This window comes from Astatotilapia calliptera, chromosome 10 (genome assembly GCF_964374335.1).
Source record: "Astatotilapia calliptera chromosome 10, fAstCal68.1, whole genome shotgun sequence".
Lineage (NCBI taxonomy): Eukaryota > Metazoa > Chordata > Actinopteri > Cichliformes > Cichlidae > Astatotilapia > Astatotilapia calliptera.
The window spans coordinates 28734960-28753250 of record NC_137431.1 but is presented as its reverse complement, the minus strand read 5'-3'; the positions used below and the strand labels follow the sequence as shown (position 1 = coordinate 28753250).

Here is an 18291-nt window from a genome sequence, read left to right as displayed (position 1 = left end):
GAAAGGGGAGTGGATCCATTTCTTCTCCTTGGAGCGCATTCTTATATCTTTTTTATTGGCTGCAAGACAAATTTTGGGATATGCGAATATCTTTGCAGCATATTAAAGCTTATCAAAAGTTTTACTTGAAATTAATTAGACTAACAATGGAAACATTATCTTCCTCATGAATTCTTTTAGAATATTTTGTAATTAGACACCCCCCTTAAGCCAACACTGTTTTCCTTCTCTGCTTTAATCTGCTTTTTGGCTGCTTGTTAAATGAAACCATATTCTTAGTATCAGAGATACTAAACCTAATTTACAGGCCGTTATGGAAAATGTCTGGCTTTTGAACCCTTAATTCAGCTCCTTACCGGAAAAGTTCAGTTAAAGTGAAATTTAATTCCTTGCTATTACAAAGAAATGTCAGTTTACAAAGACAGTTCTCTAGAGCCTTCAAACCAGCTGTTGCTACTAGAGATGGACCGATCCGGTATCGATCCGATACTGACCTAAATTACTGGATCAGATATCGGAGAGAAAAAAAAGAAAAAAATGTAATCCGATCTGAAGTATCACAAAATCACCTCACAAAACGCACTACTTAGCATAACCCAGCTCAGCGCATCAGAGCAGTATTTGTCACGTGATAGAGCTGTTGTCTGCCAGACCTGTCAGCGGGCTGTTGGAGCATTTGGAGCCTGGCCACATGCTTCCTAACCGCTGCATTTCATCTCGGCGAAAACTATCCCATAGAAGTAAAGCAAGTGTGTAAGTTCATCCCTGAATGTTTGCATAGTATTTCCACGTTAAGCTTAACAACTGAGATATTGAGCCACAGCTGGACTGGCCATCAGAGTTCCATATTGAGGTGAAAAGGAAGCGATTAGACACAAAGCTGGAGTTATTCTGTCTTTGCTGCGAGGTTGCATCTACTTCGCTCATTCTCTCTCCCTTCCTCTCCTGTTATTACTTCAAACATGAAACTGATCAATGATAAGCTGATCGGCTTTTCTGCCGCAAGTCCCGTCTTTCTTGTTTGTTTATCGCCCACTTTGACCAGTGGATAAACAACAGCAGCACGTTTAAGCGTGATAAGCTGTTGTTAGAATGTATTTAACATTACTTTCTAGTAACAGCTGAGGTTTGCTGGAGCCACAGCTGTAAAAGCTGCTGGTGATGATATCCGTTTGGATATGTGGTGAGAGGGAAACATGAAGATGAAAGATCCTTACTAAATCATCAGAGCTGAGCAGGTGATGGAGAAACAGGTTTACCTTTTAGGTGACATGAATGAGTTGAAGGGAAGTTATGAACTGTTTCTGAGAGACAAATAACACCAGGATCCTTTTCTAAGTAGCTGACAGCTGGTAACTGTGCAGGGGCGGATCTAGTAAAGCTTTGTTGGGGGCCAGGTAGGCCATTAACAGGGAGAGGGGGGCACAAAGAAATATTTTTCTTTGTTATGTCAGTCAAAAACTTTGAATAAATAATTATCTGAATATTACAACAAAAGTGGTCATCTGATTAAATGTATAGAAATCCATTATTGTATATAGTAACTAATAAGTCTAATATACACCCTAGTAAGCTATAGTACTTTTTCCTTTGGGAAGGTACCATCTGTGCAGTCTGCAATTCTGTTGAAGAAAGATGTTGAATCTATTTAAATATTGTAGAAAAATAATTGATTTCTGTGGATTTGTTTTACACTTGCATTAAATTAAAGTTGATTACATCGATTAAGGGCGGGGGTGGTTCCCTAATATTTTTGCTGGGAGTCAGCAACCCTATTAGTTAGGTTGTTTAATATTTCCACTAAGTACTCTTTAAAATACCAGAATAGGGAGGATGGTGTAGGTTTAAATTTATAAGATTGATCAGTGTTGCTAAACCATAAAATGTTTTGGGTGGAGTGTATTTTTTGCATACAGGTATAACAGAATAGCTTCAGTCTCTTGTTTTTTAAAACTTGAGTATGAACTTATACAAAATGCAGCAAGATATCTATAAAAAAACTCTTTTATTGATTACAAAATACGCTATATCAGATTTATATCTGTATCGGCAGATATCCAAATTTATGATATCGGAATCGGTATTGGACATTAAAAAGTGGTATCGTGCCATCTCTAGTTGCTACACAAATATATAATTATATGCTTGTAATCTTATTATTAAGTATAATAATAGTTAGAGTACAAACTGTAGTATTATTTTTAAGAATTATTTATTGCAGAAATTTTTTTATAGCACAAGCACGAATAACTAGATAGATAAATGGATAGATACCCCTATCTATCTATCTATCTATCTATCTATCTATCTATCTATCTATCTATCTATCTATCTATCTATCTATCTATCTATCTATCTATCTATACAAAAATATCATGTTCCCATGTATAACGCGCCTTATGTGTTAGGCATGTGTTAATTCGTTACAAAATAACTTACATAAAACCTTAGAATATCTGTTCAAAACCACACTTTGACCGAGCGTGCTTTTATTTTCGAGATTCTGCACGGAAGTAGCCTCTATGTTTCCCAGAACCGGGCTCTTATTTCGAAAGTTTGTCGGGAAGTGTGTCTTAATTGCGCAGGGTTTGATTCGCTGCAGTGTTTTCTGCGCCCTGGGGCCACAGTGTTTTCAACGGGACTCAACTTACTACTTGCTGGACTCGCCATGGCCGCTTGAGCCTGCTGAAATATTCTTCTTCCGTTATCATTTGGTCGTAGCGTTTGGATAGACTTTTTTTCAGACATACTTTCGCCTTCTCTTTCGTAGTTTTTATGTCAAGGAACAAGGATGCAGCCTCCGCCGAGAAAGGTGAGTTTTTGCCGTTGTAGCCCCCTGAGCTAACGTTACTTCGACGGACTGGTGCATATTTAATGGTTGGAAATTTATGCTTTGTTGCTCTTCGCCCGGTTTAAATGAAGAAACTCCCCTTTTATTCTCCAAATATGTCCTTGTTTGTTTGCTTATACGTCGATTTTGCTTTCATTACCTCTATAAATACCACCACAAGAGGAAAACTTATTTTAAAAGACTCCCATGTGCCACTTTTTTAAGGGAGAATAGCCCCGTTAACGTGCCCCGTTCCCTCTCGAACGGAGAAAGAGTCCTACTAAAGTGACAGCTAAAATTAATAAATGCATCCGCAAAAGTGCGCACATCTTAGAAAAAGTTTATTTTGTTTAAATAAATAATATTACGGAGATTTTGTTTTACATCGGCTCAAAACTGATCCAGCTAAGCAACGCTTAAGTTCAAGTAAATGCCACTTTGGCTCCCTCCTGTCCCGCTGCCACCCGCTAGTTAAGAGGAGCAGAGTTGGGGGGGTGAAAAGCTGGAAGAAGGTCCTCATTTTATCCAACGCAGATACAAGTTGTGCTTTTATGTGTGCCGATTTTAAGAGGAGGACTAACCTTATTGTAAAACTTACAAGTCAAGTTAAGAACTGTGATGCAAATATTCCTGTAGCTCCGGGAGAGTCAGTTGACAGATACTAGTACGGAGTTTTGTGGAATTTTTTTCTCTCTAACAAAAAGTCTGTGTGCGGAAGAAAAGCACTCGTTGGCTTAAAATGGTGTATTTAAAGCTTAAAACAGCTCAGTAGGTGTTAAAGTATAGATTAGTTCTAAGTGTTTTATTACAGAAATAAGCATGAAAGCAAACAAATCTCTGCAAAGTCGGCCTCTATGCGAAAAAATGTTCTTGTGGGATCATATTTCAATAACAAGACTCAACAGCAGGGCAGTTTTTTTTAACCACAGGACATTTTGTAAATATAAAGCTGTTAGGTTTTGGTTAATTTTTGTTTTGTATTTGGAGCTTTATGGAGCGTTTAAAGATTTTTTTAATGTGTTTGGACATTTTGCATGACCCCCATGAAGGGTGATGTAATTGTAAAAATCTGTGTTTTTCCTGCTGATGCCCTAGGGAAAAACTTTTTAACTGTTACACAAGCAGTCCGTTTAACATACTGATAGCTTGAAAATATAATTTACAGTGGCAGCAGTGTTGATTATTTTGGATTTTTTCTATGTTTTTGCAAATTGTTTATTAAGGTAAAGCATCTTTGACGACTTTTTATCTAGTTTATGTTATTTTAGCTGAGGTTCCTGGCCTCTGTACTCGCTCATGAAGGAATAAAGGCACTGCCTGCTCTCCCTTTTATTGTACTTAATAGTTTCGCGCCCAAGGATCAACCTAAAGATACTGAATCATATCTGTAAGAAGATATTAATTAATAACAATGATTTATTCTCACACAGCCACAAAATGTATAATAAAACAAATTTAATTCTGCTTGTAATTGTGTTATTAGCAGATTGTTTTGACATTTTTGGACAAACAAGACACTAATGAGGCTTTGCTTTCTATCTTGTGTTCCTTGGACTCTTAGTTAGCTAAAAGTTTATCTAAAGAATTATCTTAGACTAAAGACACAACATTGATTTCTTTATTGATCAGTACGCTACCTTTGTGTGGTACTTTGGTCCATAAAGCATTAAAAAAATCAAAAATATCCATCAGAAATGCCTTAAAGCATACATTGTATCATTAGATTGCTTATTTTATTCTCTCTTTGCTCGCAGACTAAACAAAAATAGATCATCAGAATATCTGATTGCTTTTCGGCCTGATGACTGGAATAGTTAACTAATTTCTCCACCTTTTACTAGCTCTCAGTAAGTCATTTCTTTATAATTAAATTGCAAGATGTGTTAAGCATCGTGTTATTAAACTTACTTATGATATTTTCAGTTATTTGTTTTTGTTATAAAATGAAAACGGGGTGATGGATCGTGTGAATTATGTGGGATGGGAATGAAACACACTATATTTTGAGTTAAGAACATATATATTTTTCCTAAGATGTCAGCTAAATATCCAGAAGTGCACTGATGGTGAGAGGATGAAGTGGTTATTTCAAAATTTTGGTTTTTGCCTGTGTTTTAGAAGCTTGGAAAACACATCAGATTCGACATGGCCAGGCTTTATTATGCATTATCTGGTTCGACAAAACCGACACCCCTGGGCGAAAGTAATTGGCGTCACAATGGTGGTTTAACTTTCTCCACCTACATCAGTCAAACATTATCAGAGGAGCTGGTGATAGGGATCTAAGACAATACGCCACAAAAAAATAAAGCTGTAATGAATCAGGAAAGAAATGTTGCACAAATGTGTCCAGCTGTGTAAAATAGACCTGCAGCAGATTAGAACCAAGCATGAAAACATTCATTTTCTGCATAACCAAGTGGATGGATGCAGATTCCAGTGACTGTGCGATACATTTTTATGCTGCAACTTTACAGAACTGCATTCCTCCATGTGTTGTTAGTAAGATACAGCTCAACAGGTTGCATGCAGTCCTGCAACAGAGAATCTATAACACACTGAGAACATGCTGTAAGCTAAACACCCACCCCCAAAATAAAAAAAAAGGTTTTACACCAAAACTCTGAACATAACCTCTTACGGAGTAGGTTATGCTTTCAGTTGTCATGGTGACCTGGCCAGGTAAGAAGAGCTCTCCGAAAACGCTGACTTTAAGCAAACATGTGTTGCTAACCCATTGATCTTGCTTCAGGTTTCTTGTTGTTGCTTTCTTGTATTTTGGCTGGGCATATTGTTTTGAACATCATACAATGTTAAAATAAAATGATCATATTTGATTTTTGATTTGTTTTGTTTTTTTAACAGATTTTCACTTTTGAGTTGTAATAAAAAAGTGGAAAATTGACCAAAATAATGAGACAAAACCTCTAAATCAGTTGATATTAATAAGTTCATTTCATATGTATTCATACGACAAGTTCAAAACACTCCTTGTGGTCAGTAATGAGACTCTTGGTCTTTTGATTCACATCCAATTAGAAACCCAGAGAGACCAATTCTCACCTGGTTGCAGGTACTGCTTGATAATGATGGTTATCACTTCCAGTAATGCCAATTATGAGCTAAGCTGAATCAGCTCATAATTAACTCATTCACTGCCATTGACGTCTATAGCCGTCAATTGCAGTGAATGAGTCAATGGGTTTAACTCATTCACTGCCAATGGCTGGCAGTGAATGAGTTAAGCTGAATCTACCCTCTAGAGGTGCTCCTGTTGTGATTGTGCAGGATGAAATCTCCTTGGTCTACCTGTATGAGGTTAAGAAGAAGAAGAAGACAGCTTTAAGGTGTTTCTAATGAGCCTTATTCTGTTCCCCTGTTCAGGTCCGGGTCACCCAGGAGTTGAAACACATTCATGCTGAGCAGATGAGCAGATTACAGATCAAACACCAGACAGAGTGTGACCTGCTCGAAGACCTGAGGTAAGCAAACACAGGTGCATCACAGGGTACCTATTAAATGCCAAGATGATTTTTCTGAAGAGGTAAAACAGTTTCAGACTGGTCCTCATATGCAAAGCTGTTCGTCTTCTAAAAGTAATTAGAGCATTTCCATGAACATGGCCATGAATCTTTTAATCTAGTAGCTGGAGATCAAGCATTAACCAAACACCTCATGCTCTTTTCCATCAACCTTAGAAACAGCACAAAAAATTCAGTAAACATGATCACAGCAAGTGACAGCACTCAGTTGAAAAAGAGGTATTTTATTATGATTTGCTAATTGGAAGCTATTGCATTATTCACGAGAGAGCTGCTGCTGGGAACAGAGCTTCTAACATCCTTGCCTGAGTTTTGGGGTGTGTTTAAATTCCAGTATTTAAGGGTCAAAATCTTTGGCTTTGGTTGTAGCTTCTCCTCTGCTCTCTGCTCCATATTTCTCTATGAAAATGACAACAAAGGAGGGAAACTAAAAGACTCACTGCACTGAAATAAAATGAGTTTGTATGAAATAGTGAAATAGGAGTGTTTTGCACACACAGACTTTATTTGACCAGGCTGCTCAAGTATGTCTGGGGATATATAGTACCATATACTCAAAAAACACATCATTTTCTCACTGAAGAGTCTTGATATTTGAAACAAGGACACAGGTTTTCCTGCTATGTGTATCACAATTCATGGAGTTTATCTTAATTGTCCACCATGTGGATGATTCTCCAATTCATTTGTTCAACGTTTACTTAACAAAAAATTGTAGGGAGTTTAGTCGCGGCTAAACAGCTTGCTGTGACCTTTCCCATCTCTTTTTTCCTTAACATCTGGCTCATTTGCTGTTATGGCACTCCTCAGGTCCTCAGCTTCTTAGCTGCTTCTCCAGCAGGTCTCCCATTCTTGCTCTACAGCTGGTATTGGTAGTCCCTCTTATGCCCTGAGATTCCTTCTACCACCACAAGTTCAAGCACTAAATTAAAAACACAAATTTGCATTGTATTTTTTTATTTTTCCTTATAGTTGTTCCTGGCACGCAGGATTGGTTAGTCAAAGCTGGTGTCTATAAGCATTAAAATTAGACTGTTTGTTGTTATGTTTGGACAAAGTGAAGCTTTGTGCTTAGCTAAGTTAGCAAACTTCTGGCTTCATGTACGGGCTACAGCAAAAACACATAACTGTAAGCCATTACTCAGTGCCGATTCAGGCATGTGCTGTTGTAAATATGTGAATGAATAAGTGTCCATAAAAAGTCAGTCAAAGCTCCTCAGAATCAGCAGATTTATTCTGAACAATGACCTTTTTGTGGGATGCAAGTTTTCTTTTTATACTATGAACATTTTAGAAATTACAGTCTCTTGAAGCACAGAGGGGTGGGCCAAAATGTGTTGCTTTTCTTATTTGCCTTTTTTTCATCTTTTTTGAGCCCTCAGAACACATTTAAGCACATTTTAGCTCTGCCAAAAGCTGCAACTAATTTAAATCAATTTATAGCCAAAGACTAGTTTTTGTTAATCTTCTCTTTCTTTTTTATTTAATCTCTTGATAATGGCACATTATCTACCTACAAAATGACAATATGATGTGATTTTATTCTGTAGTATCATTCTCATGTTTTCGTTTTACACACCTTAAAGTAGAAATTAAACCAATTATTTCTTCTTACGTTTTTCTGAGGCTATTTGAAGGTGGTTTTTCACTTTTTTAAAGAAACCAAATCCAAAAGTCAAAGTGGATTAGTCTATAAAACTGAGGATCGGGCCAAGTAAACAAATAGTGACACAGAGAGCTCTGTGTTCAGATGCGTAGGCATTTTAAAAGTTAAAAGCCAAAGGTTGTGGTTGTATCATGAGCTTTAGATTTGACAGCCTACTGGCTCCCCGCTTCCTGTCTGTGGTTGGTGGTGGAGCTGTGGACCTCCAAACAGCTGGAAGTCAAGGTCACAGAGAGCTGCCAGATGTTCTGACTACCCTGAACCATTCGCTCTGGGAGGGTGAGCAACTTTACTCAGCCAGGAACAATGTGAAACTCTGCTGGTACAGATTTTTTTAAGGGTCGCTCCTCAATCACTGACAAGAAATGATTCAGCAAACTTGAAATTACGTCTGGCTGTCAGCAAAAGCTCTGGTTGGGAAAATGGCAGGAAGTAAGTGTGGGGGTCAGTAGATAAAGGGAGCCTTGGAAATGCAGTGAAGAGGAAGAGAGGGAAGCTCCCAGGAAGTACAGCAGATTGTTTGGAGGCAGGGTGGAGCATGGAAGTCAAGTCTCGACATGTTTAACGACTTAATGATGATTTTGCTTCACTCGAATTTTTCCCAGGGCACTGACCTCTCTTCTTTTCTTAGACTTTGCATAAACTTAAGTTGAATTGTGATTAACTTCCTGTTATTGTGAGTAAAAAGTGCTGGTTTTCCACGAGCATCTCACAGAAAACCATAATTGAAATGGCAATAAAAAAAGAGCGGCGCCTCTGATATGTAGGATACAAATGTAGGGCTTCTAGATGGTGTCATTAGAAACATCCATGTTAATTATCACAGAAAGAGGGCGGCAGCTAAGGGGATGGCGTGGAATGGGGGGAGTAATAAAAGCTTAAGAATAATCAGGAAGCGTGGTCATTTGGTTTTAAGAGTGTTTTTTTTTAATCACAGTATGTTTTCAGATTCTGGTGGTTTCTGATGTTATTGCCACTGTTATCTTTATATAGGTTTAATGACTTCTCAGGCAATTATGTTACCATTTCTTGTGTAGTATCACAAAAGAATGTTGCTTTCACACATGGATGACAAAGTTCACCATATCCACAATCATTTTTCAGTACTGAGGTCAAAAATTATCAGTGCTTTAGTCTGTAATACCTCCCTAATACCAGGTTCCTGTACCCAACTTTAGTAATGCGGGTATAAAATACCTGAAAAATGCTAGATGGGATAGGTTTGTGTGGGATACGTGGGATATGTTTACATCAGCAGATTCTTAATGATTTCTTGGACCTTTATTGTCAAGTGTTGCCACTTTGTCTTGAACAGGAGACTGGTCGATTAAACTGAAGAAAGAAATCTGTCCACTCATTCAATTGCAGATGTGTACAAATATTGCATGTCTGCTAATGTTAGTGTGGCTAAAATTAGCAGGTCTAGTTGGACTTTTTTTTTTTTTTTTGGTTTTCGAGTGAACTTGTCTGATATATCTAGTAGAAACGTGTCTTACAACAGTAGAAGTTACGTGATGTTTACATTATTGTTTCTAGATTTTAAGGTGCAATATTAAGAGAGTCTGTGTTCTGCAAAAGTAGGACGCTCTCATGACTCATCGTGTGACGCCACTGACTAGCCAATCGGTGGCATGCGTTCTGTTGTCGCCGGATCTGGCAAAAAGGCTTAGAACGAGCAGCAAGTACACCATCGCTTTGCCGTCCTCCATTGTTGTGACTTTTGGCTGCGTTGCTATTAGGGCTGCCACAAACGATTATTTTGATAGTCGACTAGTCACCGATTATTTATGCGATTAGTCGACTAATCAGATCATCATCCACTGGACGTAAAACTACAGCTTATTGCACCAGCAGCATCTGCTCTTATATAACTATCATTAGCTTACAGCTTTAAGTGTTTAAGGTCTGTGCTAACTAAAAATAAAGACAAGATGATAGTTTATTCAATTTTAATGAAATTTGCAGATTGTTTCGGTAAAGTTTAATAAACTCCTTGCTATCTAAAATATAACAGGACACCGGAGTATATTCTCCAGCATCTCACACTTCTGATAATCAGCTGTCTGCTTGATGTTTATTCAGCTGTGTAAAAACTATAACTTTAATCTCAGCCAAACCGATTTACTCAGGAACAAATAAAATACAAAAAAAAAAAAAAAAAAAAAGCCAAACAACAACATTTTTAATTTATCTAAGTGACTCATATATATTTAACCTGAGTCCCGAAAGACGGCGGTGGGTTTGAAAACAATTTGCCGGGAGTCCGGTGTTCTCACGGCGCTAGTGACCTAGCCCCCGGCTAGCTATCGAGCTAGTGGGTAACAGACGTCTCCGAAAACGTTGGAGCGCTTTTGAAAATATGTGGTGTCCTGATAAACTGAGCCGATATTTGAGGTTTACACAGCTACATTCTCGCCTGAAAATATGTTAAACGTTTATTTTGTGACCCAGAAAGAATAATAAGAGTAATATTAAAACTAACTAGCTACCGCCATTGTTGGAAACTAAGCTGGGCCGCGCTATGAATTCTGGGACACAGCTGCTTCTTCTTCTTCGGGGTTTAACGGCAGCTGGCATCCTTGTACATGCTGTGCTGCCATCTTCTGTTTCAGTCCGTTATTACACTCTTAAATCCTGCTATTATTCCTGCGTCTTTTGCGATCTTACAAAGCTTCAAACGACACGTCGACTATTAAATCAGTCGTCGACGATTTTGATAGTCGACGTAATCGTGACTAGTCGACAAATCGTGGCAGCCCTAGTTGCTATGACGACCCCATCCACCTTGAGGTGGTACTCAGTAGTAATGGAAAATGACTGAAACCGAGTCAAGCCAAGCCGAGTGCTTACTAGTGGAAAGGATACCAATATAATACCAATATATAGGCGTATAGCTAATATCAGCCAACATATTGGCCATGCTGATTCTTTCTTTTGTATATCCAAAATCCAATAATACTTTGTGGTAATTCCCACTGTAGTAGGTCTCTCCAGAACATTTTGCCACAAGGACAGGTACATACACTCAACAAGAAGAAGGCATATACCTCAAAGTGTCATTCTGACCACGCTATGAAAGCAATGTATGTCTGTGTGTTATTAGATGACAGTGAAAGATCATTTTGACTGGAAATCTGTATAGACTGGCAAGAAAATCTGAAGTTCAAGTAAACACAACTCATATTGTCTTTGCAATCCTGGTTTTATTTATGGATGCAAACAGTAGATTTGTTGTATGTTGTCTTATCCATAATTGTGCTGTGCTGTTTTACAAATGTACTCCCTTTTCTTCTCTTTAGGACTTTCAGCCAAAAGAGGGCAGCTATAGAGCGGGACTACGCCCAGGTAAGTAAATCTCTTTGTCGTCTTCTTCACGCCACTACTGATGCTCGTTAGCATCGCTGCTGTGCTGCCTTGTCATTTCTGTTGCTAAAAATATGTTTATTTGTTACGATGCAGCCCACCAAACACACCATATGACAGTGAGGTTGAGGATGTGGCCCTAAGAAAGCTTTTAGTTCTCATGTGGCCAGATAGCTCATGAATGGAAACCAGCCGCAGAAAAAAACACCACAACAGAGAGAAGAACGGCATCCACCAGCCATCCGCTGGCTCGTTTCCTCCTTGCTCTGTTGTTTTTGCCTGCAGCTTCCTAGAGACGCCAGTCGAATGTTTGAAAATCCCCTCTCTGTTCAGGTCTTGCAGCCCTGTGAGGAATGTCCACCAGCTCTGTGAAAAGAGGGGACTCATCTGTAGTTATCTAACCAGCAACCTTACATGTGTGTTTGCCCATGTGTGTCTGGTGCTCAAGAGGTTTATTGTGAAAAGTCAAACAAACGGAAACAGGATTAATCTGTTTTATAAGCCCAGCTGGTAGCTGAAGGGAAAGAACATCAGCAGAAGAAGAGAAAATGAATGCTTTTCTGCAGTGTGTATATATCTGTTCCTGATTGTTCTGTCATGCTCAAGAGCTTATCGTCCTTACAGAGCTTTGGTTAACATTCCACTAGACAGTGCAGTGTCAGTATTTTATGTCAACTTTACTAGCCTTTTGTTTAAGAAGCTAATTTCTTTTACTTCATACACTGTTGGGTAAAATAAGCTGATCAAGCTTTGAAATGAATACTCCGTGCCCCTTTTTTTGACTTGCAGAGAGGATGGACACTGTTAGCCTGGAAAAATTACAAGGGAAATGCCAATGAAAGTGATCGTGGCAATCTAACCAAAGACTGTTTTTCTTTTCCCTTAAACTCCATTGAAAAGTTGGTTTTATTAAGAACCCCACTGGCTTTTTATTAACAGAGGTTTTGGTTGTGACCACAGCTGTTGTAGACTCTAGAAAAGTGTTTTCTGTCACTCCAACTGGGTTCGTTGTTGTAGTTGTGCTGTTGCATCTTTGCTGCTCGCTGTATGTCAGAGATGAGAAGCTGCAGATCCTCGTTAATCTATGAAAGTAACATCTTCACTTCAGCTGTGATAGCAGCTTTTTCCTATAGATAAACAGGCTAATAAGTTTTTTTAAATAATATGTGTGGGCGTGTGTGAATAATTTTATTCACACATGCTCTTAAATATGTTTTACAGTCTCAAATGAAAGTGAAATGCTGCATGACCGGAGTCATTGACCATGACAATAAGAACGTGATTTTTATTACCTGAAATGCTTCCTTTGATTTAAATGACAGCATTGACAGCCAGAAAAATAGCATTCATCTAGCTGTTTGTCTCACATAATTGCATTTAGTGGAAACATCATCACTGACCCAAAAAACTATTTTTTTTACTGGCCATCAGTTATGTCAAACTCTGTAGAAGGAAAAAACACTCTTGCAGCCAAGGCTGTTCAGTTAATTGAAATATGTGAATCCCGCTCATTGCCTTTGCAGAACTCCTGGAGGGGTCATAGGAGTTTGACTGTACAGTTTGCATGCGTTTTATGGATCTGTGAGGTTCCCCAGGCAATCCTTTTGGGAGTACTGCGGGGCTACAGGGTACTGGGGTCAGTGTTACACAATATCAGTCTTTGTATAACTTAAGTGTGAGCTGTGTTGGTGTCCTTGGCACAGAGTCAAGCGCATTCTAACTGGCTGTTGGCCAGTTTCACCCCCTTGTCTCCTGTATCCTATTTGTGATCCTCAAGGAGACAATCAGAAGGTGTGAGTACTGAGATCACAATGTTTAATGCTCAATTTTTGTGTTGACCCAAAAAAAAAAGAAAAGAAAAGAAAGTTACATTTAATCTTTATTATTTGGATTTAGATTTTTCCCATAATCAGTCAACCCTACCTGTAGCTCTCCCCTTAATTAATGTGCGTACAAATGAGTGAATCTTGACCTTTGGCTTTTATACACATTCACTCGCAAGTGGAAGACCTATTTTTGTCTAGTAATGCTGAAAATGTGTAATTTACCCAGCCTTTAAGATTTTAAATGGAATACAGGTATTACAAGTATAACTTACTGGGATCCTCTGCAGATTCTTTAATCCGGTCAGATTGGCTGAGGCACATAAATGCTTGATTTTATTTAATTATTTATTTATTGCCAGATTAATCAATGATTGGTTGGACTTTAAAGTTTGAAGTTTTGATTTGTGTGGGTTTTTTTTGTTGTTGTTGTTGTTAATTAGGGCTGCCACAAACGATTATTTTGATAGTCGACTAGTCACCGATTATTTTTGCGATTAGTCGACTAATCAGATCATCATCCATTGGACGTACAGCGTACAGCTTATTGCACCAGCAGCATCTGGTCTTATATAACTATCATTAGCTTACAGCTTGAAGTGTTTGTGCTAACTAAAAATAAAGACAAGATGGTAGTTTATTAATTTTTAATGAAATTTGCAGATTGTTTCGGTGAAGTTTAATAAACTCCTTGCTTTCTAAAATATAACAGGACACCGGAGTATATTATCCAGCGTCTCAAACTTCTGATGATCAGCTGGCTGCTTGAAGTTTATTTAGCTGTGCAAAAACTATAACTTTAATCTTAGCCAAACCGATTTACTCAGGAACAAATAAAATACTAAAGAAAGCCAAACAATAACATTTTAAGTTATCTAAGTGACTCATATATCAAGTCTAACCTGAGTAGCGAAAGACGTGGGTTTGAAAACGATTTGCCGGGAGTCCGGTGTTCTCACGGCTCTAGTTAGCCTTGCCCCCGCCTAGCTAACGAGCTAGTGGGTAACAGACGTCTCCGAAAACGTCGGAGAGCTTTTGAAAATATGTGGTGTCTTGATAAACTGAGCAGATATTTGAGGTTTACACAGTTACATTCTCGCCTGAAAATATGTTAAACGTTTATTTTGTGACCCAGAAAGAATAATAAGAGTAAAGTTAAAACTAACTAGCTGCCGCCATTGTTGACAACTGCGCTGGGCTGCGCTATGAATTCTGGGACACAGCTTCTTCTTCTTCGGGGTTTAACGGCAGCTGGCATCCTTGTACATGCAGTGCTGCCATCTTCTGTTTCAGTCCGTTATTACAACCTTAAATCCTACTACTCATTCCTGCGTCCTTTGTGATCTTACAAAGCTTCAAACGATGCGTCGACTATTAAATTAGTCGTCGACGATTTTAATAGTCGACATAATCGTGACTAGTCGACTAATCGTGGCAGCCCTATTGTTAATGCAGGTCTATGGACCAATTTCCTCCATTGATGCTGTCAAAACTTCCAGTGTGGGTACATAATAGTTGCTCGATTGGCTTCACACAATTTTTTAACAATGCAGAAGTAAAAAGGGACTTTTGTGGAGGAACTTGATTGTAAGAGGCATGACAACAGGACCGGGGTAGTGTGAAGGTGAATATTTTTGTGGTGAACTAAGAGAAATATTTATTTAAACTTCTTTGAGAGAGACGAGTATTTGAAATAAGCTGTTAAATAAGCCTGACTTAATAAACCAGGTTTAAATGTACTAGGTGTGTATGGGCCACACTGAATTAGACAGCTTCAATACCGTCATGTGGACAAAACACACACACATTCAAATATATTGTTCTTTACGGATTGTAAAAGAGGAAACGTCACCTCACATAAAATACATTTTCCTATACCAAGAAAATAGCAAACTTCAAAACCACTGAACAACAATAGATTAATGTGTCTCCAATTATAAATTCATCTATAACATCACAAAATGAATTTGGGCTTATAGCCTCATAGGCTGTTAAAATTATGTGCATGTGATATTAATATTTAAAGGTACTTATCAGCTGATCTGTAGGTAGACTAAGAGGAAGTAAAGCTTTTAAATAAAAATCCCTGTTGACACAAATGCAGAGAGGACATTCAAATAGAAACGTGTGAGTATCCAGCTGAGAGTTGAGCTCAGGCTGCAGATGAGCTTCAGTAACCCGGTGCATGTGTGTTTTATTGGATATGCATGCCACAACGTTTCAAACATTTTATCCTCGCATGTTTAATAAACACGAGACCTTGACAGATCTTTGTCAGATGAGAGCACATCAGGTGGTCTTTTATAAGATAACTGTGAGAAAGTATTTTGATTAATAATGAATCACCTGGGTTTTTAAAAACTTAGTTGTTCCAGATTCTCAGGTGTGCAAAGTTCAGGGTTTTTTTTTTGTCTGATATTTGTAAATATTATGGCAGTAAGCTAAATGTCTTGGGCTTTAAGTGTTTGATCAGACAGAAAAAAGAGGTTGGATTAATGTCTGCGTGGGAATCGGGCATTTATTTTTTGCTGTATTCAAAGATTTAAAGGATCAGACGCTTAATGAAATGTTACTTTGAGCCATAAACAGGAGAACAGTAATCAAACCCAGTCTGTTTGTAGGGGAGTAAATTATGGCGTCCGTGTTTCCAAAATGATAATCAGTTGTTCTTCACTAACTATATGCATGATCTGATTTTTCTCAGTTTTATGTTATTTATCAGCCAAAACTTGGCAAATAAGACAACTGACGCCATCATATTTTCCTTTATTTGAGTATTTGATAAGTAGAAATCGTTTCCTTGAGCTCTGAGATGATCTGATAAGCTGTTTTTCACATTTTCAGATGTTTTACAGGCTAAAGGATTAACCAATTAATGGGGAAAATGATCCCTAGATTAACTGATACCAGAAAATACCACAGCACAAAACATCCGTAATCAAAAGTCCAACGTTTTGTGACCTGTTTAAACATCATATGAAGTTTCTATGTTGGCTCTTTTGCTTCTTTACATGTCAAAAATGAGCCTTAAACAGAAGAAAAATAAGTTGACTAAACACACTTAATAATATTGTCTCGTATATGTATTGTAAATTTGGCAGACTCATTAATCTTTCGTTGCAGGCCTGAAATGAAGTAAATGTCTTCATTGAGTGCTGCATTAGGTTCAAAGGTGTTCTGTGTGCCTGGGTTGGGCTGCCTCTCAGTTATGTGATCAGTTAGAGACCCGCTGCCAATGGTTGAATCAAAGTGGGTCAGAGTGTCTCTGGATTTCTTGTTCCTTTTGGTAACACCCCCCTCTTTCCAGTTTTTTCTACCAAATCTCTTTTCTTTATGCGCCTTTTTCTTGGTCCCTTACACCTGCAAGCTGCTATAGCCATTAGCCGATTGCTATTCAGACCACACGGTGTGATTTAAATGTCCCCCTCTGTGTGGCTCTTCCTCTGCCATCCTCACATCCCTCCTCCTCCTCCCCTGTCCTTTTTCCCATCACACCATTCAGGCGTGTCTGCGATGCTAGCTCAGTAGGCGAATCTCTCTATCTGCAGCTCACAATGGCCTGGTCTGTAGTGCCTTTGAAGCTTTGGCACCAAGATCACCAAGACCAGTGGGTTCAGAGTCCTGGCCTAGCCTGCCTCAGGAGCGCATGACAGGGCCTGTCTTTTCACAGTGGACAGAGAGAGGATAGACGGGCTCACATTCTTGATAGGCACGAGTTAAATAAAAAGAAAATGTTGACATGAAGTGGAAAGTCAGTTTGTCTGCACCCAGATCTATCCACTCTAAATTCTGTTCTGGTGGTATTGTTCCCCAGTTTAAGCCCGGTAATCCTCACAAAATAAGATGTTTAAATGAAGTGAAGCCAATCTGTTATTACTATTATATAAATGAAGTTTTGCTGCTTTTTTTTCTCCTGGTGTTCTCACATGCATCACTATATTGAATATAATGAGTTTGATTCTGGCATGAAATTAATACAAATAAATTTTAGGTATTTATTTTACTTTTGTGGGATTCATATATTGCTGTATGAGATAAATGTCTGCACATACCATTTGAAAACAGTAGCAAATGCTTCAAGCACACCACTAACAGGCTACCTGAGGCTGTTATCTGGAGACAACAGACAAGATTTGGGTTTTCATTTGTGTCCAGGGTGAGATTAGATTTGTTTCCCAGGTTGTAATTTGGGAAATGTGTTCCCTTTTCTGCTCTCCACACAAGTGTTTACCTACATGGGACAAAACCGAAGCCTTGGAGTACAAGGCAAGAATTGGGGCTTAGTGAAAGTAGCTTCAGGTGTAACCCTCAGTTTTCAGAAAGCAGCTCACTTTTTTCCATGTTAGATCGCCACGATAAGCTCTGTTGCAGACCTAACCTGCTGTGGAACAGGTTGTGTTCAGGATTAGAGGTCAGCAGGTACAAAACCACCTACTACTGACCAATAAAATCTCTGGAAAATATCGATCCAATCCAGGAAGATCTCTCAGACCACTGTGTGCAGATAGTGAGAGGTTCTTTCCCTGATGAGCATCAGCATGAAACATGAATTCTTCTTCTTCTTTTATTCCTCTCATACTCCTCTTGGCTGCAGTTTGAAAACAGTTTTATTCTATAAGCCTCATAGCTCTTAAATTAAATTTGGAAGCAGTCTAAGCCTGTGTTTTAATGTTGTTTTCTATTCTTTACTCTGTGTCAGACTGTTAAATGCTACCGAGCTGGAAGATTGAAATGATCTTACAGTCGTGTAAACATTAATTTAACAAAATAAAAATTGTAATTATACATCAGATTATCCATTGCCTTTAATGACAGAGCTGTGATAAGACTGCTAACTTACACAGTCAAACACTTTTCCAGCCTTACTGATTAAGGCTTACACACATTTAGACAACATTTTTAATAATACGCTTTCCCTCTAAGTCATACTGCTGCTTTGTCTGCAGCAGCTGTGCTGCTTTCAGCCTGTATTATGTGTTATACTGCCAAATATTTTTCTAAAATTACAGTTTTATCTTTGTTTGTTTAAAAGAATACAATAAAATAAATATAAGCCCAGTAGACATATCC

The 18291-nt window shown here is 38.3% G+C and overlaps 1 protein-coding gene across 1 annotated transcript in view; it reads left to right on the top strand.

Annotated features, from left to right (window-relative positions):
- Positions 1–2570: 2570 nt before the first annotated feature.
- Positions 2571–18291, top strand: part of LOC113030191 (F-BAR and double SH3 domains protein 2-like) — a 42372-nt gene continuing 26651 nt past the window's right edge. The window contains exons 1-3 of the mRNA XM_026181371.2: positions 2571–2812; positions 6215–6312; positions 11335–11380. Coding sequence (XP_026037156.1) covers positions 2792–2812; positions 6215–6312; positions 11335–11380 — 165 coding nt within the window. The 5' untranslated portion in view covers positions 2571–2791. The remainder of the gene's footprint in view (positions 2813–6214; positions 6313–11334; positions 11381–18291) is intronic.